Raw genomic sequence first — 26943 nt, 5'->3', positions numbered from 1 at the left:
GCACACCTCCCACATTCTGTCTCACCTGTGGAACAGCACAATCACATGTGACTCACTCATTATTATATGAATCAGGCAATTTGAGCTAAAGAGACACAACTAGGCCTGGCAAGATGGAGATGTTCTAACACATAACAGGCAGCATGGTGATCGGAGAGTGTCTGGAGGACATGTTAGCAATGCACATGTGAAATGCCCAGAAGTGATTTGAGAAAACCGTGCTGTCATGTGCCCCATGAAATGCACAGGGTAGTCACAAGGTTGCTCTGAAGGCCACCTCGCATGACAAGGCTTTCTTGCAAGGCTCCATCATATAAGCAAAGGAAATAAAGTCTTAAGCATCATATTACTAATCCACCATACAGTGCACTACATGCTAAACCTAGTTGGAGGGTGGAGGAGGAAATGCTTCGTATTTAAATGCAGCCCTCTGGTGAGGGAGAACCTACAGCACATTTCATATATAAACAGGCTCATCAAAAAGAAACATGCAAATTATTATATTCCCAGGGCTATGGATATACCCCACCATGAACTTAGGGCAATGATGTATGCATGTTATACGCAAGGTTATGGAATACACCTCTTCAAACCATAGAGTGACTCCCTGTCAGTTGGAACATACATTTTCAGCTAGCCAGGCATCAGATTAAATGAGGTGCTTTGCCCAGAGAGCAGGTTTTCTTTTTTGCTGCCTGTATATGGGGATGGGGACAGCTGGGGAATAGCACCGTGTACGCAGCATCCCAATGATCAAAAGCACAAAGGCTGCTCAAATTTCTGAACCCCCAGCTCCATCAGTGTCTCTTAAAGAAACAAAGAACCCACCAGTCACTTTAAAAAACAACATGACACGGACAAGAAGAGAGAACGTGTTGAATACTTGACTTACTGTAAGTTTTCCATTGCCAGTAAAGCCTCCCTCCCTCACCTGAGTTTCAGCGGCCAGACGCGGCATGGAAGCCGCCCGCCCCTGGCTCTCCAGGCCAGGCTGGTGTTCTCCGTTGGCCAGGGTGGGGCTGATTTCTCTCATTTCTACAACCTGATTGGATTGAGAAATATTTTCAGAAGCCGGAACATAAATGTCCATTTAAAGCAATTGCTCTGCCAGGCTTGTTCCAGGACTAAGGTGAACTGCAGGGTTTCTATTTCATCTGTGAGGATTTATGGCTAGTCAAAGACACCAGCCTGACAGCCCTGGTGACCAAAGGTCACTATTTATCTACAAACTAGCTCAGCCTGGGGAGTGCTGGTGTACGCTTCCCCACATGGCCCTGCCAGCATGCCTCAACTTGGACCCCTTCTCAGCGTAGGTCAGTCTCCATGCCACACGCAGTCCATAAGAGAGCCAAGTAGTGCCAAATATGGTGGTGCTTTTTATAGTATGGCCTGTCAATACTCTAGGAACTGCACTAAAGACCCCAAACCTCAGATAGGTCACTGAAGAGCCATCCAATGGTAAACACTCACAGTAGCTATTGACCTGGGCTGGATTCAAATAGGTGACCTACAATTAAAAGACTCCATAAGCCCATCGCACTAGTCCCTCAATCCTCCTGTGTGTGTTTGGGTTCTGATTTCCTCCTCTTGGCTCGTTTCCCCTGCTCCGGTTTATCCAGTTCTGAAACGTTTTGCTGTGAAAATGACACTCACTAGAAGGAAAAGTCAAAGCCCATCCCTCATCCCCCTCCACCCTGCCCCACTTAACACCTACTGTCCAGCCGTGTTCACCTTCGATCATGTATCGATGATGCCAAACTAATCCCAAATTCTCTTTTCTTCCCCTGCCTGTCACCTGAGCACCAATTCCAAGCAGCTCCAACTGCCAATGAGATCCAGCTCTGGAAATTTTCTAATGTGTTGTCAGCTGAAGCCCCAGTGGGGACTCAGACGGGCAGCACTGGAAATGGAAGGCCCATGAAGCAAGATATAGGATTGGATACACTAAGCCAAAGCCACCACAGCCTATCCCAACATTGCCTCTGCAAGAGACACAAATGTGAAGGCCTTCTTCAACCACGTTTTCTGTCCACCAATAATAGTGATCTGTCTAGGGTCCTGCATAGCTAGTACCTGAGTGCTTCACAATCACCAATGGATTTTAGCCACACACTTCTGTATAGCAAGGGACAGATGGGGAAGCCAGGCACAGTGACTTGCTCAAGGTCACACAGCAAAGTTTGTGGCTGAGCTGGGAATTGGACCGAAGTCTCCTATCTCCCAATCCAGCCGCCCAGCCACGAGACCATTCTTTCTCCCCCATGCTCCCATTTGGAATAAGCCTGAGTCTGCCACACCCCCAAGAGGGGCATCTGCCAAAGAAAATGTTACAAAGACATTAATGGGTCAGATTCAGTTCTCAGTTACATCCTAGCAAGTCTTTTGCAATGAACAGAGCAATATTTGGGCCAAAACATGAATGTGGAACTCTTATGCTGTCAAAAGGAATAACTCGTTTAACACTCATGGAGACCTATTATATTCCACTTTATCTTCACCTGTTTGCTTGTCCGTTCAATGGGAATTTCTTCCGAGTGGCCTCGTTCAAAAGCTGGTGTCCTGGTTTCGTAAAACACATCCTGAGTGCGCTGAGTCCCCCATGAAACAGACTCCTTGATCCCGCTCTCTGGGGCTGGCCTGATGCAAGGTGAAGAGAAAAGATGAACTGCTGTGCTAGGCGTTTTGCAGTTGGATTTATTTAAAGTGCTCTGGAGCAGTGTTGGGGGCTACTTCTCAAATCATGTGGGGAAAAAAAGGCTGGATGGGGGAGTGGCTGGTGAAGCTAGTAAACTACAGGGCTCTTTGACTGACAGATAATTTCCTCATTCACCCTGAGGACCTCAGGAAGACCATGGAAACAAAACCAATCTACTTAAAGGGAAAACAGCAACCTGTTTTCAGTGCCTTAGGAAATTACTTTTGGGACTGATGCAGAAGACCAAACTTTTCTTGGAGATCACATGTTGCTAAACGGGTGTATTTTCCACAAAAGAATGGACGAATACTAGAGTGTCACTAGTAAACACACACAAAAATACTCAGCAAATACACATACTTATGTAAAACATGGAGAAGTTACATTAACATGGCCAGCTAGGCTAAGAATCTTAAATGTTATTGGTCAAATTCCTCTATGGTGTAATGCAAATGAAGTCAGCAAAGCTGTATCAGGGATAAATTTACTCCTAGGTTTTTACAGTTACAGGTTTATTAACCAGTAGGGGAAAATATGGTGGTATTAATGTATTTATATCTCAGAGGTCTATTGTTGAATATCAGTGGCACGAGTGACCCAGACAAATCTAACACACAAGGAGGGCAGGAAGTAGGGAGGGCACTGGGGACAATTGTGGCAAAAAGGGTTTTGCATGCATATTATGCAGAGATTGTATTGTCTGGCTGCAGGAAACGAGGGCCAGACTCTGCCCTTCTCAGTACCATGCATGGAAACTCCCACTGACATTAAGTTCTGTCATATCTTGGGGGCATTCTTTGGCTCCAAGACTCTTTAGAATCAGTGAATGTTCACTGGGCAATTTTTGCAATATTCCAAGCTCCCGGAGCCCGAAAACACAAACTAGCAATGGTGGGAAGTTATGAAATGCAGACTGCATAAAGGGGCTGGCTCAAACACTGAGAAATCAGAGAATAATGGAGAAATCACCGTGGGGGCCGCCGCAGTCTAAGGTAATTGTGGGAAATCGGGGGAATACTCACAATGTGCCCCCATTGTTGAGCGAGGTGCAACTTTTCTGGCGGAGGAATGCCTTAGCGTGGTTGAACACCAGAGGCTGGGTTTGCTCCAGGGTTGCTTTCAAGGGGTGGAACAACAACACTGGTCCAGTCTGCAATGCATAAAGAGAGGGCATCAATGAGAAAGCTACAGCTGCTTGGAGAATGTGGGGTGTAGTCTTTCCTAGTCACGTTCTTAATGGTGTCCACATTATCGAAGCCCTGTTCCAAGATCATAACCAGCACTAATTGCCCCCTTCACTGGAATTCTCTGTGTATAGACCACATGCTGAGAGGGCCACATGGACCTTAAAAGAGGTCCCTATATATCAAGGATGAGGCACGTTGCTGGGAAAGTATAAAGGAAGCATGCATTGCCACTGTCCTTGTCCATTCTGTGAGCAAACAGAAACATATCAGCCTCCGGGGATGTCAGTCTGGCACCTTGTTCCAGCACTAAATTCACATTTTAAAAATGGTTTCTTTCACTCTTTCCGGTTTGTTTCCATAGCACAGTAGCCAAGCCTTTTATAGTTCACAAGACAGACTATTTGGGAGGAATGTTTTTAGTTACACATCAATTTTCAGATCAAACAGAATAAAATTATATAGTTTTGAGTCAACCTCAAAAGGTCCCACAGCTTAAAGGATCAGGTGCTAACTCAGATCTCAGTCTGTGATACCGAATCTCGTACTGAAATATCCTCACGTTGCCTTCATTAAGAGATGTCTCCCTATTGACAGATGCATGCTGTAAACTGTATGTGTACTCAGCTGTTGCAACATCAACCTGAAGTCTACTAGGTGATTGTTATTTCAGGAATTCCCAAGATTTCAATCCCAAGGCCGTGTTTCTGATTTAGGGCTTCATGGTACCAATGAAATTCACCCATCATCCTGGCTTGGCATTAACTGAGTGACCTTGTGACTATATTATACGCTTTATAAATGAAATCCTGGCCCATTTAAAGTCAACAGGAGTTTTGCCACTGATTTCAGTATGGCCAAGATTTTATCCTATGACCTTAAGATGTGAACATGGAGAAAGCATGGGGATCATTCTTGCAGATCCTATTCAGTCACAAGGCCTTTTGAAGTCAATGGGAGCTGGGTTTAAATTCTGAGTAAGAACCGCAGGATTTAGCCCAATAACAAAATGCTGTGCTTGTGAGCTGTGGAACGATTATTGCAGCAAAAGCAGGCTCACAGTAGTGATAAACAGGGACAGATGAACTAGCTTGGCTACAATAAGAATCAATCCAAACCTTGGCCCCAAACTCAAGCCAAATCTTTCTCACTGTTTGCATAAAGTTTTCACTTGTTTGTCATTGTTGACTGTTGAAACCTGACCTGATCTTGGAGGGACTACAGTTTTGGGTAAAATATAACTTATCTGTAAAGCATGCTTATAGACATAATAATGGAAGTTACTGAAGCTGCAACAGCAAGTAGAAAAACCAAAATACGTGTATTAAAAATAGACTTGGTGATAGGTCTTAAGCATTAAGCACTTAAGAGTCAGGCCTAGTAGACGGTGGCACGCGCAAGGCTGAAATCTAATGTCTAATGGATTCCAAGCGCGCGCTCCCTAGGACAGGGACACTCTCTTTGTTCAGTATTTGTGCAGCACCTACTGGCGGTTAGCATAAATATTATCTACTTGACAAAAGGTTATGAAATATGTGCTTGACTTAGGGTTAAATACAGCAATCTGTATCTTGTGATAGGTTAGCAGTGTACCTAGGGTAAACCACAAATGAAGAGATGGCAGCATCTTTGGGGCTTTTTACAATAAAAGGTAACTGTATTGATGTACCAAAACTATCAGGGAGGGACTCACAGTAACTGTTGGAAATGTAATTATGGTCAACTGGAATATCACATATGGACAATCCCAACCCTAAAACTGATCTCTCAGTATATCAAATATGAGTAGGAGGCTGAGACTTAATTGGATATGGTGGGTGGAATTGGATATTGCATATGGTAGGTGAAATGGAAAAAGGTGCATAAAAGATTGTCAATCCCATCCCTAGCTGGCTCACCAGGATGATGACATGGGCAACTAGGTAGGAAGCCTAGACTAGCACCTTCCTCTTGTGGTAAGTGTCACAGTGAGCAGCACTGATTTTTCTCCTCTCTTTACTGTAATCAGTCTCCATGATGTTGTAAGTATGTCAATCACCATAAATCTGCATGATCTGGGAAATTTTGTTATATTTATTGTGCTTTCTTTTCTTCGTCTATAATTTCAATGACACTTGCAAGAATTACCTAAAACATCATCAAGTCTCTATCTGTGTGTCCCACACTCAACCACAATATCTGTATAGCCATCTGGGGGAAGAACTTGCAGCAGTGACAAGTGCAATCTCACACTCTCAAATTTACCAGGCTACATGCGCCTTGGCATCTCAGTTCTGGCCAGGGTAGAAAGTGGAAGTGCCCAAACTCCATGGGTGGAGATATTTTCAAAGAGTAAAATTTTCAACAGTCCCTAAGTTCCATTTTTCAAAAGTGGCAGCACTTGGGAGCCTATATCTCACTGACTTTCAATGGGTCTTGGTTTCCCAAGGGCCTAAGCACATTTTAGTGCTTTTGAAAATATTATTCCTAGTCACTTAAAGAGCCTAAATCTCATTGTCTTTTAATGAGACATGAGCTCCTAAATCACTTAGGTGCTTTTGGAAATTTTACCCAAGGTATTTCCAGCTCCGCTGAAATTAGGAAGGGTTAGAAACTAAATGAGATTTTCCACTTTCAAGATGCCCTGAAAATGCAAAAAGTCTTGGAGAACATCCCAATTTCAGGTGCTAGATGGAATGGGACCTCTAGACTTTCTGAGGTTTGCTCATTGCTAGTATAAAGGATCATGAGATGCCCATGCACCTTGGTGGGAGTGAGAAGAGGGAACAGCATCTTGCTGCTGGGTACCTGGCAAAGACCTCCAGGTGGCTGGTGCACTTGTTCCCTGCTGTTTTTATTCTGCTTGTAGAAGTCGAATATCATGAGAGCAGCATAGACCTTCCCCACAGTCAGTTCGTCAGCTGGATTAGGAAACGGGAGGCGAAAGAAAGGAGAGTCAGATGGAGAAGAGGAAAGAAGGAGCGGGTGTCAGAAATGAAGGGAAAGGGAAGAAATTATTTAAATGGGGGAAATGTCCAATGGACAAGACACATAAGACATCACATTAGAAGTGAAGGAGGAGGAGAAGAGAGAGAGAGAGAAAAGAGGAAAAGAAATGGTTAGAACAGACTTCTTCAGTTTAGCAATTTTCCTTTTCCTTCATTCCGTCCCTGCCCATTGTTGCCTTTCTACTCTCTGAGGGTCACGGCATCCGCTTTTGAAGCCACCCACCCCCTAGCTTTACTCTCTGTTGAAAATATTTAGGGATATGTTACAGGAAGGGTGCCCTAGGCAAGTAAACCCATATGCTGGTATAAGAATGGGAGACAGAAAAGAACACTTAAATTAATACCAGATCTGCAGCCAGCATTTTTATCATCAGAAAGTCCTTATTTTTCTTTCATTATATTATCATCAACAGGAGAATAATGGGCTAATATACATTTAAATTGTATTTCATTTTTCCAGATGGCTTTTTTGTTTGTTTTCGTTTTACAGTTCTATCACTGACCTCTCCCTATTGTGCAGCTTAGCACCATACCTTTCTCAGTTAAGGCTGCCCTGATTGGACGGGCTGTTTCTCGTTAATCAGCAAGCCAGGGGATTCAGAGCCCTTACTTTTGCCAATCAAGAGAATTTCAAACTTTCCATTTTCTCAACACACTCCCACAGGCCATCCTTAGGGGAGATTAAGCCTTTAGTACCAACCCCCTCTTCCTATTACATGGGCTCTTTGCAGCCTTTAACATCCTTCTCTTCACTTTTTTTGGATGCAGACAGAACCCAGATGGTAGAAATTGCTCCCCTGACCTGCAGGAGCCAGACTGGAAGCAGATAAAACTACAGGAAGCAAGACTGCTGCATGACAAAGAAATCTCTCTTGAAGAGGCTGGACAAGGCATTGCTCTCTTCTGGCCTCTATGTATTATCTTTGTCCACAATGCAAATAATCTACGGGCTCAGGCAAGAGGCACTAGGACATAAAGTTTTGAGACCCATGCCTGGGAGTGACCTTGGGATTCTTTTGACTGAGGGATAGGGACACAGGACTGCGAGCGTTCCAGAGGTGACATCTGAAGGAAACTGAAGGCAGAGAATGAAATGGGCTTCTGTACTATGTCAGCTAGACTGCGGTGCACACCTAGGGTTGGCTCTAGGCACCATCCATGAGAGGGGAAGAACCTTGATTTCTGTGGCTGCCTGGAATGGGTTTTTGAGTTTATGTCTCTGCATTGCTTCTAAGGGGAAGAGGATCCTTACTTAGCACTTACGTTTATGGGGCGGCACCAACAAGTCCAATGTCTTCTGGGACAGATTGGGCCAAACCAGAGAGATCTCTTTCCTCAGCTCAGCATCACACTGGTACTGCTTCACACCCGCTGGGCAGGGGGCAAAAAAGGCAAATGAAGCTGAGAGCAAACGACTATACATCGCACACGTACTTTCCTCATTTGTACCTCAAATGAATGAGCAAGCTACCATGTGAACAGATCCTGTCTTTTCCAAATCCATTCCCCCTGCCTTCTTCCCAGAATACCGAGTCAGGATCAGCTTCACCACTGATATTAATGGTGGTGCTAGCCCTCCCCACTATAAACCAGTGTTTGAGTTCTGGAATGGACTCAGTTTGATCTGTGCAATATTTCAAGGACCAGTTTGATCTGGTTGCACTGCCACTGTTATCCTGTAACCTGAACAATGTCCTTCTCTTTTAGACTTGTCACATTAGCTGCTTCTGAGGCATACAACGAAGCCACAGCAGAAAACAATCCGACTATGAAATAACAGTGGGCTTAAGCTATTACATAAACACTCCCCCCCCATGCACTTCCCTCCCACCCCTCACCAGGGTGGGTGTGATGGGGCAGCACACATACAAAAAATTAAAAGACAATTATATAACATCATCATCAAATAGATGCTATAAAACCAAACACAAGGACAGCGTTAAAAAGGCCAAAGTGGGTTCTCGACATGCGGGCTGAGAATGATTCAAGTTTTTATGAGATTACAGGCTGGTTCCCAAGTGGCTAAATTACACAGAACTGTGGCTGAGTAGTTTCTCTCTATGACTGAGATGGATTTTCTAAGAGAAAAGCAAAGGGAGGAACTATTATCGCTCTTATAGCGTTTGCTATTCCAACAGTGCTTGGAGCATGCCCCACCTGCCACACTGCATCTCCCTGGGTTGCTTACGGGACTGTTTGTCCTACCAGCCACTCTCAATTACATTTGGCAGGGGAAACCTAAAAATCCAAACCAACCCGGTAATAATGAGTAAGGCCAAATCCAGAACCTCAAATCCATGCCCCTGACTACCTGTACCCCCTCAAACCCCTTCTGTGGAAAGTTGCCTATTTGCTGGTTCCTGTTTGCATATGGCCAAAAATCTTGCAGACAGTCACCCTCAATGAAATGACTTGGCCTGACAGATCAGCAGTGAAATGTAAGAAAATGACACAGGCTCTCAAGGCTTGACTGTCCCCTTCACACGCAGGCTTATTAATGTGAAGGAGGGTCCTGGCCCCTAAGAAATGAGATGGTCCTTAACATATGCTTTAAAGTTACATGGTCAGATACTCTGCTGGTGTCAGTCAGCCTAGATCCATTGGACCATAATATTTTGTCCCCTACAGCAGAGGTCTCCAAACTGTGGGGCGTGTCCCCCTAGGCACAGAGAATGTTCGGGGGAGCAAGGGTGAGGCCCAGACCAGCCCCCACAGGCGGCGGGGACAGAGAGGGAGCACCACCCAGCTCTGCTCCTGACCGCGGCTGCCAGCTCCATTCCTGGGGTCCCAGCTGCTGGCCTCAGCCAAGACTCCACTCCCGGCCCCTTCCCTCCGGAGGCGTGTGTTGTGGACAGGAGTAAGACAGGTGCAAGGTAAAAAGATTGGGGACCACTGCCCTAGAGCAATTTCCACCTCAAGATCTCAAAGTGCATTCATAAGCTAAAGCATCCAGCTAAGATATAGCGCCTCATAGGTATTTAGGCTCTTCACTCCCATTGATTTCAATAGGAGTTAGGTGCCTAACTACCTTTGGGCAAGTCATGTAGGCCGAGATCCTCAGTCTCATTCAGTTAGCCAAGAACAGAACCCACCTCTCCTGACTCCCAGGCCTGCATCTTAGGGACATGTTTTGTCCTCCCTTTAGGTTTGACATTATACATGACCATAAAAGAGCTCTGGCTATTTCCACTCTGGCTCTGGCTCCAGCGGAAGCCACAGCTTCGAAGGCGGATTAAACAAACTAATAATCCAAGGTAGAATTTGATACATTTTATTATATTGTATTGTTTAATTGGGAAGCCATGTATCTGCCTGATTAAGCATTTACATAATTGAATTTTATCTCAGAGCATAATATAGGTCAGAGCTTGCAGACTTGCGGCTTCTACTACCAGCAGACAGGATCATTAGCAGGAAGAGGTTTTTCTTCCTACTGGCCTGGCTAAGGCAATAAAACCTAGGAGTCAGGGTTGTTTTTTTTAAAAAAAATCACAACGCTTGGTGCTTGCCTGGGGCTTTTCATCTCAAAGCCATTTACTCAGGTGAACAAGTCATGTTCTCCGTTTACAAAGTCGTACAGAGCGGTGAAGTGACTTGTCGAGGACACGCACTGAGGGTACATCTGCACTGCAGCCAGGAGGTGCAATTCCCAGCTCGCACAGACAAATGCATGAGCTCTGCTCCAGCTAGCAGGCTGAAATCAGCAGGGTAGCTGCAGCTGCACCGGGTGGCGGCTCGGGCTAGTGCTGCACAGTCACACCCACCCATCTGGGTATGTTCTCGGGCAGCTCACCCAAGCTGCCGGCCGTGCTGCTGCAGCCATGCACATTTACATCAACCTGGGCTGAGAATTACACCTCCCAGCTGCTGTGTAGATGTACCCTGAGTCAGAGCAGAACTGGGGTCTCCCAGTCCAAAATCCATCAGTCTACCTTCCCTTTTAGGAGGTGGAGGTAATTGGCTAGAGGATCCTCCCACTTCCTCTATAGAACTCCTCCTTCATCATGTCCCCTTCCTTTGGCTTAGCAGGCTGGCCCTTTCAGCACAATAACCTTGCTGCAAGCTAGCTTCTGAACTCACGCTCAAGTTGGTGCACATCTCCCTCTCATCTCCCCTCTCACCTGACGCGAGTTTGATTTCTAGAGCGGTCCGGATCAAAGCCATCAGCGTGGAAGTGAAGTGGACCGTTAAGTCCGGGTCTGAGATTGGCATGTTCATCCGCACCAGGCGCTGAGGAATGAAGCAGAGTTGCCGTCAGTGCCAGCTGGCGCTGACCCTCTCCCACCCTCCGCGCTGCCCCTTCTAGGGTGATCAGCCATCCCCCAGATTCTTACAATAGCAAAATCACAAGTATGTGCAATTTGGAAACGCTCGCCGTTCGCGTGCTGTTTGCTGGGAGACGCAGCCTTGCCTCTGGGGAGGGTGGCTTCTTTTCTGGAAGGCTGCAGAACCAGAGGGCTCACCGCGAAGTTCTGAGACTGGGATTTGCCAGCATTCATGCTGCCCTCAGAGGAGTATATTTTGTCTCGAGCTGGATCAATTTGATCTCCCTGGGCAACATCCCATGGCAGGACCTATCATTCTACCCTAATCTCCCGCCAGGTGTCCTGGTTCGGGCAATAGAAGCACAGCAGCAGCTGAGCCCTTCCCGCAGCTATTTTCGGAGTGCTACTGATGCTTCAACCAAACCAGTCCCACCCTTGTTGTGTATGTCAAAGGAAAGTCACTTGGCCAGGGTCCCCGCTGGCCAGACAAGAGGCATAGCTCTCCTCTCCTCCCTGGTGACATGGCACATTAAGGAGAACACTACAGCTGACTCCAGCCACACGCCTCCCACTGGGTGTTACCTGTTCCATGCAGCTGCTTCCCACAGTGAGGCTGTAGCACAGAGACAAAGAGCCACAAGCAGGACCTGGCAGCCTCAAGTCGGTCTGAAGGGTGAGCAGGTCGACATTGCAGGGGCAATTCCCTTGTGGGGTCAGTGAGTACATTACTGCAGTGAGACTAGCTGTGCATCTGGGAGACATGGAGTGCCCTGAACTTGCACACAGTCACACTGCTATCTCACCCCACATGTACGTGTAGCCGCTCTCTGCCAACAGGAAAGAGCTCTCCCGGTGGCATAATGAAACCACCCCAAACGAGTGGTGGTAGCCATGTCTGCAGGAGACCATTTCCCACTGACATAGTGCTGTCCTCACTGGTGCTTCTGTCAGTGTCACTTATGTCACTCAGGGGGGTGTTTTTCCACATCCTGAGCGACAGAAGTTATACCAACAAAAGTGCCAGTGTAGACATGGCCATAGGGTCCTAAGTCACTCAGGTGCTTTTGAAAGTGTTACCCAGAGTCTTTTATCAGAGACTCCAAAACTGGGATTAGGATCCTGTAGGGGTCTTGATGCTCTGTCCTCGGCTTTAATCATTAAACTGCTCTTCGTAGAAAAGGGAAAGACTCTTACGTTAATATTTTGTCCTCCTTTTCCATCATCAGGGGAAAAAGGAGTTTGGACTCTTTGGGGGGGGGGGGAATCTCAGAAATTTTATTTCCCAGTGGTATAAACTGAACATTGATTTATGAGTCGCATCAAACGCAACCACAGAGAGGCTGGAACTGAGGCAAAAATGGCTGAGCCTGATTGCCCTCTTCACTTCTAGGAGCGCAAACAAGGGTATGTCTACACCACAGCTGGTAACGGGCATCCCAGCTCGGGTAGATAGCCGTGCACTCTCTCTGCTTGTGCTGGCACACTAACACCAGTGGCGGGGTAGCCGCTCAGGCTAGCTGCCCAGCTATGCATTCAGGGCGTCGGGTGAGACTGTACTCAGGGCAGCTAGTGCAAGCTGCTGCCGGTGCTGCTGTGGCCACACTACTGCTTTTAGACGATTTTAGCCTGACTGTCTGCTGGTGCTAAGAAGTACCCATGCAGCTGCTGTGTACGGGTAACCTAGAAGTAACTCCTGTGGCATCAATGGAATTGTACCACCATAAAGCGTAATGGGAGAAATCCAGCCTGTCCTGTTTAAACAACACTGGTTGCTTAAGGAAACTGGAGTGTTAACCTGTGCATGTGTTTGCATCTGATCCAGAACGAAAAACTCCTCTCTTTAGCTTCATCAGCCCTCAACCTCGAACCCTCCCATCTACTTGTGTGGCAAGGGGCTAAACACACAGTGCCAGCTGCCACACAGGGGTGGAGGAAGAACTGTTACAGATAAAATAAATACTTGATCGCTCCAGGACACTGGGCAGCACTCGGAAGGGCAGGGGTAGGCGTGTTAGGACTTTAAACACTATTCTGAGCCCTGCTGACAGAGTGGGGCTGGGACTTCCTTTTGGCACATTATCTTTGTCTATGGTGAACAAGCACTGGAAAGAGCTGAGACCCCCACATTCATTTTACATGTTAAGCTCTGATCCCAAGTCTACTGGGGCAAAAGGTTTGTGCAGCAACCCACTCTGCCCCTTACAGGTTTACTCTAGTAATCAATGAGCTAAGTGAAACCATCACAACCTAACAGAACCCCCTTTAAAACAAGGACAAGGGGTTCTCCTCAGTGTATTGACATGAGGGATAACGAAATCAAAGCTGAGAGTTTCCTCCCCATGTAATTCAAAGGCAATATCAAATGCTGGCAATGCTCCAAAAATTTCATCTGTTCAATTGTGTAAAACCGAATAGCGCCTTGGTTGGAATATCCTCCTTCAGCACGCCAAAGGTTAGCGCAAACGTAGTGTGTTCAATGCAATCCAGTGGTTAACTTACTGAAAGAGTCCCACTGAATCCTACTTCAGTGAGAGAGAGAGAGAGAGGGAGAGAGAGAGTTAAGAGATGGAGAGAGAAAGAAGATGCATGGAAATGAAGACCAAGCAGGTGAGAAATAATTCCTCCAAGGAGAGCTCCATCCTCCTGAGAACTGGGACTGCAAAACCTGGGTCTCCCCATAGACCTAGCAGAGTTGACTCCCTAGAGGAGCTGTGCTCGGGCACAGAGGGCAAAATGTAGCCCACACTGTGAACTGACATGTCACCGCTGTACAGAGGCCCTTCCTCGCAAATTTCAATCAGTGCTGATGGGATTTCAGAGGTGAACTCTCAAAGGGCACACACAAACAGACGTGTGGTACAGCACAGTTAACTGAGCAAACAGGCGTTCCCATGTACATGCAAACTGGTGTTCGCTGGGTGCAGTGCTAGAGGCCCACCTGGACATGTGGCCCTCCATATTTATTGTCCGTGACCCATTGTAACTCCCATACGTCTCAAGAACAGGAGTGATGTGACTGGCTGCCTTGCCTTGCGGAGTCCTACATAGCCTTTACAGCCAGACAGGGCAAACTAATAGGATGACCTAATGCCAACCCCTCTAAAGTGACCCAGTGTGGGTTATTTCTGATTGGACATGTTATCAATACATGCCAGCTATGGCACTAAAAGTCAAGAATAACTTTTAGCCCTTGCACAGCATTTTTCATCTGAGGATCTTAAAGCACTTTACAGATATTCATTTGGAACTAAAATCTGGCTGTAAATGTCAGAGGTGGTGTAGGGAGTCCAGCAGACTCAACCAGACTCCCTCCTGGGGAAGCACAAGCTGCAGCGCTAGCTCCAGCACCACTGCAAAGTGTGCCACAATCATGGCCCTCCCCACCCAGCCAGGAGAAAGGATGGACAAGCCCAGGGCCTTCCGTCTGTCATCCATCCAGCTCCTCCAGTTGATAGCAAGGATCAGTGTGTGCACCCTCCAGTGGGACTGTAGTTAGCCATTGGGCAAGGAAAGTCTCCAGTGGGACTGTAGTTAGCCATTGGGCAAGGAAAGGCTCTCAATGCCTTGCTGAGCATGCACATTCTGACCATAAGCCTCACTACACCTGTCCGAAGCAGATTATTGTTCCCATAAGGCAGAGAAGTGAAGTGACTTCCCCAAGATCACAAAGAGAGTCAACAGCAGAGCCAGGAACAGAAGTCAAAAAGTCCTGACTCCCAATCCCCTTCTTGAATGACTCCTTCCCAAAGAGCAGAAGACAGGATAGCAACCTGTAATGCACATGAATGAAGTGCTCTCATTACCTCTCTATAGCAAGATTTGGGTTTGTTTATTGCAATGGTTTTAAATCATCTACTTAGAGCAGCCATCTCTTTCCGAATGCATCCCTGGAGAAAAGGGAGAGGAAAAATCAGACCCTTTCTGTGGTCGATTCCCCTTATTGCTGAATAAGCACTCGGGGTCAGGTTTGTCAGGAGAGACGTCCTTTCACTAACTCCACCAGCAACCATCTCAGCATGAGTCTGCTCAGGCTCCTAGAAACATTTAGTTCACACTGGACAAGCTGATTCATATTGTCTTATCTTGCAACATAAACAACAAATATCTCTTTAAAGTAACATTTTTCTCCAGTTACAGCACCTCGCAGTTCTTAATATGTACCAAATATTTTTTTTTTCCTCCCATTTAAAAGCCTCATCTACCTGCAATGCTGCTAGGCCCTGCCACACAGAAATCATAGAATTGTAGGACGGGAAGGGACCTCGAGAGGTCATCTAGTCCAGTCCCCTGCACTCATGGCAGGACTAAGTATCATCCCTGGCAGATGTTTGTCTAATCTGTTCTTAAAAATCTCCAATGATGAAGATTTCACAACCTCCCTAGGCAATTTATTCCAGTGCTTAACCACCCAGTCAGTTAGGAAGTTTTACCTAATGTCCAACCTAAACCACCCTTGCTGCAATTTAAGCCCATTGCTTCTTGTCCTATCCTCAGAGGTTAAGGAGAACATTTTTTCTCCCTCCTCCTTGTAACAAATTTTTATGTACTTGAAAACTATTATCATGTCCCCCCTCAGTCTTCTCTTCTCCAGACTAAACACACCCAATTTTTTCAATCTTCTCTCATAGGCCATGTTTTCTAGACTTGTAATAATTTTTGTTGTTCTTCACTGGATTTTCTCCAAATTGTCCACATCTTTCCTGAAAAGTGGCGCCCAGAACTGGACACAATACTCCAGTTGAGGCCTAATCTGCATGGAGTAGAGCAGAAGAATTACTTCTCGTGTCTTGCTTACAACACTCCTGCTAATACATCCCTAACACATGCCACTGCTTACACTTTAGGGGCCTGATTTTCAAAGGTGCTGAGTGTCAAAAACTCCCACTGGAGTCCATGAGAGCTGTGTATGCTCAACACTTCTGAAAACCATGTAATCAGCACTTCCCCCTACAACCCCCATGCTGAGAAAAAATGTTGCTTAAAGTTTCTGTGACGGTTCCTTGCAAATCCAGAGGACAAGTAATTGCTTCATCTTTGACCTGATATAGCTTCTGGGACCATGCAACGCGTGAAGAAGTCAGCAGAGGAGGCCTTGCATTTTTACTGAGTCACAAGCAACCTGCTCACTCTGAGTCTGCCCAGACATCTGAGCACTTAGTTCAGACTAGGCACGTTCAGGAGTGTAACACAATCGTTAGCAACTTGATACCTACACTTGCACACTTAATCTGATACTTTCCACAGTGGCTGGAAGTAGGTTCACATTACACAAACTGAACTAACCCTCTCCACTCCTCTCTGGCACAACAAGGAAACCTTACATCACTGTAACCTTGTGAAAGCTAACGAGCATGCTCGGTGAGAGAGGGGGCTGCATTATCTAGCCCCTCCGCTCTTCATGCCCCACTCAAAACCAAAAATATCCCCACTTTAGCAGTATTTCAGAACTGCCGTCCTTACTCTGCGACCCACTGAGCCTTAGCACTGCCTGCTGCTTTGAAGTGTGATTCAAAAATTTGCCATAAGGAACTGTAGGGAGGAGGGGAAGGGTCTAATTTGCAGCATTTTTCCATTACTCCAGATTTCAAAGGAAAACATACGAGCGTGTTGATACAGATGTTAAGGGATCACAATGCTCCGAGACTCCATTAAGGAGTTCACTCCACTCCAGGATCAACGTGGGACTGCCTGCCACAGACGAAAAGTGTGGTTAGCTACACTAATTAAATGGGGGAAGAAGACTACCTTGGACGAAGAGAAAAGCCCACACTAGATCTCAGTGCCTGGCAGAAATAGATTTCTCTGCTCCTTTTGCCATTCCCCTTCCTACACTTCATTCCTCAAATGGAGTTTGAAGAGAAGTATCAGGCAGGAGATGGAGATCTAGTTCCTGATTTCCTAACCTGTGCCAGACAAACCTCCTCAATCCCCAGATCTTAATTAGGCAGTTTCAGAGTCACTCTCCGTTCTCAACATGAGCAGAACAGAGGCTAACAAGAGGAACCTAACTAATGTATCAGAAGATCTTGTTAATGTTTCTGCAGTGAAAGGCCTCAGGGGCTGGGGCTGTGATATTCTCTCTAGAGCATCCTAATTAACTCTAAAAAAAGAAAAGGAGTATTTGTGGCACCTTAGAGACTAACAAATTTATTTGAGCATAAGCTTTCGTGAGCTACAGCTCACATCCAATGAAGTGAGCTGTAGCTCACGAAAGCTTATGCTCAAATAAATTTGTTAGTCTCTAAGGTGCCACAAGTACTCCTTTTCTTTTTGTGGATACAGACTAACATGGCTGCTACTCTGAAACCTAATTAACTCTCTACATCACAGAAGGGGGAGCAACCAGATAACAAGATAACAGCTAATTACAGACTGGAGCATGGGCTACATTTGTAGCATTTCTTGCTCCAGGAGATGAGCAAGTCAGACATTCCTCAGCTATTAACAGGGGTTGTAACTAGAGCTGGGCAACTAACTAACTAAATGAATGTGCACAGACATTCATTCAAATAAAATACAGAACTGACCTTGCCTGAATTTGTGCCAATTTCATGTTCACTTTCAGCAAATAATCTCCTGAAAATCTTTTACTTACAGGAATTCCAGTGGAGACAGAGAATTTTAAGCAGATATTAAAGAATGTTAGGGGCAAATCATCTTGTGTAGAGAGCTACTATTCAGTCTATACGTCTCAGGGCTTAAGTGAGATTTAAGTGGCACATAGGCTTCCTATAGACCCTCTGCACGGAAGTGAATTGTAAACATGAGTATGTGTATGGGGAATCTGACTCACTGTTGCACTCATCTAAATGTCAATGGAAAAAAATACCATGTGCTCTGTGCATCCTATTAAAACTAGTTAACATCACTTAAATTTTGGATACTGAAAACTCACTTTGAACTACTCATGGGCAATTTATGGGACAAAAATCACTGAGGGAGGGGGGAATGCTTCCTAACAGTGAATACATTCAAAAGAATTGAGAACTGCTTATGGACAATCTGCTAGCAGAAAAAGAGTCTGAATTTGTTGAATAAATCATTTGCTATGAATAATTAACCCTGTTCTAATTGTAACTATTATGCTCTGACTTATTTAATGCCCTGTCTTTTGACTGGCTAGTCATTGCATTTCCCCAGACAAACACTGCTCGGAGAAGGTAGAATGACCAGCTAGTTAGCATAGAGACCAGTTAAAGTCTGTGATTCGTTTAGAATCGTTCACAGCCTAATCCAGACATTCAAATTCTGCTGGCCTCATTCTTGACACAAAGCTTGGGAAGGAAGAAAACAAAAACCAGTAAGGGATAAAGTTACCACAATCACATGACAATGATGGGCCTAAGATGGCAAAGGAGAATATTTGCCAGGTGTCCCCAAAGCCAGTCTAGCCAGTTTGATATGGCCTAAGAAGTTCTAAAGTATAGCCCATGGGCACTACAATCTCGGTGTGCAAGGCTCAACCTTTGGGCCAACAGAGGGTTACTTGGAACAAGATGAAGTATTGCATGCTGGAATCTGTAGTCACCATGGGCTGCACCTGTGGTTCAAGATGGGCAAGGTAAGGGGATGGACCGTGTATTCTTGGCAAATTGTCAGTGTGACCCTCAGCAGGGCAACGTTTGGATATTCCTGGTATAAGCAAAACAGTTGACATTACATTGAGGCTTAGCAGAATTCGATTTTTTTTAAAAATAATTTCGAGGGATAATATTGATGAGTCAAAAAAATAAAGCTTTATAACTGGTAAACATCCTATGTCAAAATATATGAAGTAAATAGCCTTAAATCAAACTCTAATATGTTCTCAAGCACCATTTTTCTTACTTTGCCTATCTGTACATTCCGACTATTACCTATGGAAATATTTTTTCCATCGGTTTATGTGCGTACAGTGAAATTGACGTTGACCAATAAAAATCAAATCTTTCCAAGCATAATGGAAATGACTCTTTATGCTCAAGAGTCACGCCCCGACACAAATCAAACTGAAACCCCTCCTCCAAATTCTAATTCACTTTGGCATCAGCTCAATAGCAATGCATTACCAAGTACACAGAGGGCGTTGCACTGGTTGGGTTTCCTTTCCCCATTTTCTCTGCAGATACACCAGAAACTCTGGGATGTATAAAACCAGCCCCATGCTGAAAATGCCATTGTCAATAGCTATGTACAATGATTGCAAATGCTTGAGCACCAGTTCTGCCAGCTGACTAAGCATGCTGTTGGAATGCTCACTGTCTTGCCTTGAAAATTCATGAAGGACAGATTTCCAAGAGAGAGCACCATGAGCACCAAGATGCATGCAACCATTGCAGCCACAAAATCTTTTAATGTATTCAGATAATGCACTGACCATTTTCCTATGCAATTTTTCCAGGCGTGCATGTATGTGTACATACACACAAGGGTGGGGTTATCCAATATTATTTGTCTACAAACTTGCTAAAAACACCAATGTTTAGAAGCTTCCATGCTCCCCGTGTGTGTTATAAAAAGTGGGGAGACCCATAACTAGATCCAGGCAAATAATGGATTTTTTCTCTGTTTGCTGGTAGTTTTAAAGAAATTGACTAAATTTTTTTTTTTTGAATTTTCAGCAAATCTAAAAGTAAAAAAAAAAAAAAGTTTCTGGTCGAACTAAACATTCCATTCAACCTGAAACAAAATGTTTCTATTTGTTAAAAATGAAACAATTCATTCAATCCAAAGTAAATGTTTTGTTTAATTTTTGGACATTTGTAAAGGTTTTCGTATTTTTAATAAACAAACAAAATGTTGCTTTGAACCAAAACGTTTTGTTTCAAAAATGTCATCATAAAACAATTTGATTATTTTGTTGTTTTGTTTTGTTCTTGACAAGAACAGTTTGGCGAAACTGATGCGAGCTCACAAAACATGTTGGTGTCGCCAAATCTGGATCTTTTGCCAAAAAATTGGGACCAGCACTCTCCGTGGTTGCTGGCAAACTCACAAGGCCTGTACAGAACTACAATGAAGTCTCAGTAAACTCTGCTAAATGGACCAAAGGTTCTGATTTGAAACTATGCAACCACTAGAACTTTAATCAATTGGAAGAACCCAAAGTGCCACCTTCCCCAACCCCAGCCCCAGCAATGTGGAGGAAAGTGGCTTTCTTCTTTCGAATGCCCAGTGTCTCTTGGGATAAAGCTCTCCTGTCACCTGAGGAGTGTCAGAACGAGGCACTAAAAGATTACCATGCATGAATATCAAGGCAAGCAGCAAGCCACATGCATAATAACTCTGCAGGGATTGGTCTTGCTAATCAAGGAGAACAGTTCACAAAGGAGGAACAAAATAAAAAAAATTAAAAAAAGAAAAGAAAAGAAATTTGATGGAAAGAAACAGTAGCCCCAAAGTCTGGAGAAAATAAACAAATGAAAAACAACACTGAACTATCGAGAAGGCCAACAGATAGAGACAGGGACAAACCCATACAGGCTGCCCAGATCTTTGCAATCAAAGAGAGAGTCAGGAAAATACACATAATACAAAGAGGGACAAAGAGGGAAAAAAACCTTTTGCCCAACAGAACAGAAAACAGACTTTTACTGACAGTGAGAGAACAGGAGAGGGCAGAGACAAAACATTGACTCCTTTCACTGGCTGTCTCTGAGCTACAGTTGCACAGTTTGAGGGTGTCATTTGAATTGTTATTTATTTATTTTCTGGCTTCTTAGAAAGCAGATTTGTTTGTGATCTGAAACATGTGCATGTAGCCAAGCGTGGATGGTTGCACTGTGCCTCAAGTGGGGCCGACTGTCTGTCACACTGAGTTTTCCCATCAGTTACAAACAGATCGTGGTGAACAGCATTGGTAACCCCAGGTAGACAATGACCACTTGGAAACCACTGAAGTCTAGGGCAACTGAATGCAACCATTCACATGCAGTGTTAATATGCAGATTTTCAGCACAACCATGTTTCCTTGCACATGCTCTTCCTAGTCAAATCAGTTAATAAAAATGGAGGAGAGAGGCAATGAAAGCCAATGTCATGATTAGTGAAAGCATGGATTTTTAAAAATTAAATTAGTGAAATGCCTAGTATAGGGACTGGCAACCTTTGGCCCATGGCCCGCCAGGGTAAGCCCCCTGGCAGGCCGGGCCAGTTTGTTCACCTGCCACGTCTGGAGGTTCAGCCGATTGCAGCTCCCTCTGGCCGTGGTTTGCCGCTCCAGGCCAATGCGGGCTGTGGGAAGTGGCACAGGATGTGCTGGCCACCGCTTCTTGCAGCCCCCATTGGCCTGGAGCACCAAACTGCAGCCAGTGGGAACCGCGATCAGCCAAACCTGCGGATGGAGCAAGTAAACGAACCGGCCCGGCCTGCCAGGGGGCTTACCCTGGTGGGCCGCGGGCCAAAGGTTGCTGATCCCCGCCCTAGTAACACTGCTACTGCTATCAGTGGAGATGAGCCCAACCTGCAATGACTGATCGAACTGTCCTGTACTTTGGGGGAATTCAAATCAAGATCCAGGTGTAAACTCCAGAGCTTGGACCTATTCTATAGTGAGCCAAAGTGGAACAATATATCTGACCACCTTCAACTCAGAGAAAGTCTGACAGTAAATCTGAGCTTCACAGCTTGGACCCATCTCTACTTATGGGACTCAGTTACATCCCTGCCATGGAGAGCTGTTACTTGATGAGTAAAAAGTAAGGGTGGAAGAATCAAGTGGGTGTATTTTAAAAAAAATACTCAAAGGTACCTAAATGTTATGGGAAAGGTATATAAATACAGACAAAAATTAAACTGCATGTAGGAAGACTAATGTAAAAAGAACTTTCTAGTGATGAATGAGGGCAGATAAGTATCTAAGGTCTCAGCCTGGAAAAAAGTTGGTATATATAGGTTAAACAACAACAAATACAGCCTCTAAACAATACAGAATTACAAGCAGCCAATAACCCTTCTAAAATGTATGTTTTAAACACACTTAGTGGCTATTTTTAACGTAGAGGTAGGAAAAAGTAATACAATTGAAAATATTATGCTTCTGGGGTGTGTGTGTACATACATATGCTCTAAAAAGCATATATAGAAAGTGGCCAAAAAAACCCACATAAACAAAAACCGAGCAGCTCTGAAAAATCAAGCTCACTGCGACTTTGGGCCTCTAGAAGAGACACACTTAAAAAACCGGTGGCCACTTTTGCAAATGTCGCCCTTTCTCTGTGTGTGTGTGTGTGTGTGTGTGTGTGTGTGTGTGTGTGTGTATAAAACCAACAGATATTTTAAATGGCTGAAATATGGAAGTTTACAAATTGATAATGTGTTTGCAAAGTTTTTATAAGGACATTTACTATATATTGGCCATTACTATATATTCATAATAGATACCCCCCTTCGGAGTACTCACATTTTATGCCAGGACCATAGCAAGATGCACACAGAAAAGCTACCTAACAGATCATTCATGTAATACTGAATCCAAAAGCCTCCTCCAAGCCAACTATTCTTACCTTCTTCTCACTTTGTCCCATAGAGGGGAAATGCATTACAATAGGGAAGGGCCATGTGGAAATTATTCATATGAAACTTTGGTTGATATTTACATGCACTATGAAAGGCCACAGTGAAATTCAGGGGGCGGGGACTGGATCTGGCGGTTTGGAGTAGGCCCATCTCATATGGAACTGCTACTGAAACTCAGTGTCACATAGTTTAAATGAGAAATCAGGTGACGCTTGGAGGTATGATGTGGTATGGGTTCATTCCAACCTGTCACACCAAGCAAAGCTCAAGGTGGATGAGTGGGATTTTCAAAAACGCTCAGTGCTGGCCTAATTCTGTTTCCACTGAAGTCAACAGTAAAAACTCCCATGGTCTTTAATGGGAGCAGAGTTAGGCCAGTACTGCATGCTATTGAAAATCCCTTTGAAGGCATGAGAACCAAAGCTAAAGAAATATTCCTAATGAAGCCCTCGCCAAATGTAAATTTCATGCAGAATTTGGTGGTAGCCGTGCAAGTCTCGCTGAAACTAATGGGAGGGAATTGGCTGGAATCCTGGACTGCGCTTTATAAAGTCAATCTAATTTGTCTCTGCATTTCTACCACACTCTCCACAGCAGGGTCTGAAATGTAGCAACTAACGTATTTTTGAATGTAATGTGTCTTGTGGTTTAATTAAAACCTTGTTTAGGACAACTTATATGTGATCTCTCTTTTTCCTTTGGACCAAAATGGTTTGATTTGTGTGCAGTTATTTCCACGAGTGTATTAGGGAGCATTTATGGTATAGGCTGTATTTAATAACTTGCTACCTCCTACGGCCCTGTCTACCCTAATGACTTTGACCTAATTAAAAGAAAAAAAAACAGCACACAACTAAAAGGCAGGTCAGAAATATACAAAAATAAGTGGATTGTATTGGTGGCATAAATTGCTTATTAACTCCACTTCCCACCCCGCAAATGGACTGTAAAGGAAGCAGAAAGATACAGAGAGCGACACTTATATAGATAGGTGGAGACATAGCTGGAAAGACAAACTAACATGTCACAATTTTAATGACTGAAAAAAATATCAAAAATGTGGCATGTTTAAAATCCAGTCTGTGAAGAAAGAAGATAAAGCACCAGAAAGAACTCAGGATCACACCAATAATATCACAGGAAAACAGCACCCATTTCAGCCATGGCAAAAAGAAGCTTTCACCGGTGGTTTGGGGAGTTTTTAAGGATGATCTACCTTATAGGCAACTCGAGCAGGGCATTTCTTTCCCAGGCCTAGAGGTGGGGACATGTGTCTCAGCATCTCATACATATCAGTGTAACTGATGCGCCCGCTTGGAATTGAAGGCGGGGGGAGAGAGGGGGTGTGGTGGCAAAAGCGGGAGGAGACAGAAATCAAACCGGAACCAAAATAAAAACGGGGAGCAACACAAAGGGTGAAACAAAACCAGGGAGAGGGAAATGAAGGGGCAGAGCGGGAGAGAAAGCAGACAAGAAAAACAGATATCTGGTTAATCAGATTTCTCAGGAAAGAGACAAATAAACAAAATAAAGAGGAGGGTAAACTGCAGGATTTCTCCGCTTCCGTCCCTTTGGTTCAACCCATGGGTGTCTCCTCATTGCAGAGAAATCCCAGGTTAAACGCTGACACTCTAATCCCTGCGGCAGCAGTACGGAATGATTGATGTCTAAGTCAGTGGAAGTGGAAAGGGATTGGAGTGGGTAGGGATTTGGGGGGGGGACACAAAGTGGGGGTTGCTTTTTTTGTTTGCTTGTTTTTCAAATCAAAAAATGGTTGTATTCACCATGCCAGGGAGAGCTGGTAGGCAGAGTTATGGGACAGACACATATGTAATAGATAAAATGCTTCTCTTTTTCTTTTGTGAATAAGAAGTTTTGCTTCCAATTTAGGTTAAAGGCTAAGAAAGAAAGAAAGAAAGAAAGAAAGAATAAGAATCCTTTTTTGTTTTTTTCACATGGGCCTACTAAGATGGCTTGGACTCCCAGAAAAAGCTGAATCTCTGCAGCACCCTATCCAACAAAGCCAGACTCCTCCAACAATTCAGATTCAGCTCTCACAAGGGCAGCCACATAGATGCCAGCCCATTTTCAATCTCCAAGTGGGGACTGGGGAGAGGAGGTGCTATTTCATCCTCAGTGGCCATTCCATTGTCTGACTGGCTTCATTACAAGGGTACGTTGACCAGCCTGCGAGTTTGGAAGCAGTGGAAAAAGCTAGGAAGGCTTAACAGAAGCCTTGCAACTCTGGCTCCATTGTTGATGAGTTTTGTTACAGCCGGAGTCCACAACAAATTAAATCCTCCATTGGGAAGAAGGGGCAGCACAGCTGAAAAGCCTTCCTGGCTTGCTACCCCTACTGGTGCTGCCATTGACTTTAGACACAACTATAGTGTCTGATTTTATCTTCCCAGCTGGCTGTGTGTTAATACTACTTTGCAATTCCACAGGGTCTTTCATACAAGGATACCAAAGCATGTTAAAGAGCATTATTAATTAATATTAACCCCCCTGTGAAGCAGGGAAAGATGGTGAAACTGTGGCACAAAGAGGGTAAATGAACTGGCATAGCTCATACAGCAAGTCAGGTGTAGACTCAGGAATAGAGCCCAAATGCTCTAGCGTGCTCACTAGACCACACTCCCAGGTACTACACAGATGGCTGAAAGGTGGGGAAAAGGATGGAAGAGAGAAACAACTGACAAAACCAAAAGGATAAAGTTTCTATGCCTAGCCACTAGCTCAACATTGAAATACAGCCCTGGGGTTTTTATTCCCACCTGAAAAAAATATATTTCTGATAGATTTTTAAAACTCATTGATCATATGATTTGAATATGGAATGTACATTTTCAGAGAACTATCCACAATGGCTCCAAGATCTCTTTCTTGAGTGGTCACAGATAAGTTAGACCCCATTGTTTTTTGTTTATAGTTGGGATTATTTTTCCCAACGTGCATTACTTTGCACTTATCGACACTGAATTTCGTCGGCCATTTTGTTGCCCAGTCACCCAGTTTAGTGAGATCCCTTTGTAACTCTTTGCACTAAGCTTTGGACTTTGCATCATCTGCAAATTTTGCCATCTCACTGTTCACCCCTTTTCCAGGTCATTTATGAGTGGGTTGAACAGCACAGATCCCAGTACAGATCTTTGGAGGACTCCACTATATACCTCTTTCCATTGTGAAAAATGACCATTTTTCCTACTCTATGGTCTGGTCTACACTACAGACCTATACTGGTATAACTACAATGCTCAATGGGGGCTGAAAAATCCCCCCCGCCCCCTCCCAGCGACATAGTTACACTGACCTAGCCCCCCCGTGTAGACAGCGCAGTGTCAGCGGGAGAGCTTCTCCCTGCGACATAGCTACCGCCTCTCATGGAGCTGGATTAACTGTGTTGACGGGAGAGCTCTCCCTTGTCGGCGTAGACAGTCTTCATTAAAGCGCTGCAGCAGTGCAGTGGCACCAATGCAGCATTTTAAGCGTAAACTTGCCCTTTGTGTTTCCTATCTTTTAACCAGTTATTGATCCAGGAGAGGACTTTCCCTCGGACCCCAGGACTGCTTACTTTGCTTAAGAGCCTTTGGTGAGGGACCATGTCAAAGGCTTTCTGAAAGTCCCAGTACACTATATTGGCTGCATCATGTTTGTCCACATGCTTGTTGACCCCCACAAAGAATTCTAATAGATTGGTGAAGCATGATTTCCCTTTACAAAAACCATGTTGACTCTTCCCAAACATATTGTATTCCATCTGTGTGTCTGATAATTTTGTTCTTTAGTGCAAAAAGAAAAGGAGTACTTGTGGCACCTTAGAGACTAACAAATTTATTAGAGCATAAGCTTTCGTGAGCTACAGCTCACTTCATCCGATGCATCCGATGAAGTGAGCTGTAGCTCACGAAAGCTTATGCTCTAATAAATTTGTTAGTCTCTAAGGTGCCACAAGTACTCGATGAAGTGAGCTGTAGCTCACGAAAGCTTATGCTCTAATAAATTTGTTAGTCTCTAAGGTGCCACAAGTACTCCTTTTCTTTTTGCGAATACAGACTAACACGGCTGCTACTCTGAAACCTGTGATTATGCAAGGTTCTTTAGTGCAATTTCAACCAATTTGCCAGGTACTGAAGTTAGGATTACTGGTCTTTAATTGCCAGGATCACCTCTGGAGCCTTTTTTAAAAATTGACATTATATTAGCTATCCTACAGTTATCTGGTAGAGAGGCTGATTTAACAATAGGTTATATATCACAGTTAGTAGTTCTGCAATTTCATATTTGAGGTCCTTCAGAACTGTTGGGTGAATCCC

The 26943-nt window shown here is 44.5% G+C and overlaps 1 protein-coding gene across 15 annotated transcripts in view; it reads right to left on the bottom strand.

Annotated features, from left to right (window-relative positions):
* Nucleotides 1-26943, bottom strand: part of CACNA1B (calcium voltage-gated channel subunit alpha1 B) — a 505831-nt gene that overhangs the window by 15760 nt on the left and 463128 nt on the right. For 10 of the 15 annotated variants that reach the window (XM_043498957.1, XM_038374486.2, XM_043498958.1 and 7 more), the window contains 7 exons: nt 23844-23940; nt 10988-11096; nt 8130-8237; nt 6622-6779; nt 3718-3845; nt 2499-2637; nt 893-1042 (listed from right to left, as the gene is read on the bottom strand). In XM_043498957.1, coding sequence (XP_043354892.1) covers nt 893-1042; nt 2499-2637; nt 3718-3845; nt 6622-6779; nt 8130-8237; nt 10988-11096; nt 23844-23940 — 889 coding nt within the window. The remainder of the gene's footprint in view (nt 1-892; nt 1043-2498; nt 2638-3717; nt 3846-6621; nt 6780-8129; nt 8238-10987; nt 11097-23843; nt 23941-26943) is intronic. The other 5 variants (XM_043498961.1, XM_038374490.2, XM_043498966.1 and 2 more) reach the window with 3 other exon arrangements.

The sequence above is a fragment of the Dermochelys coriacea genome, chromosome 16 (genome assembly GCF_009764565.3).
Source record: "Dermochelys coriacea isolate rDerCor1 chromosome 16, rDerCor1.pri.v4, whole genome shotgun sequence".
NCBI classification, from domain to species: Eukaryota; Metazoa; Chordata; order Testudines; family Dermochelyidae; genus Dermochelys; species Dermochelys coriacea.
This window is presented reverse-complemented; position numbering and strand designations above follow the sequence as displayed.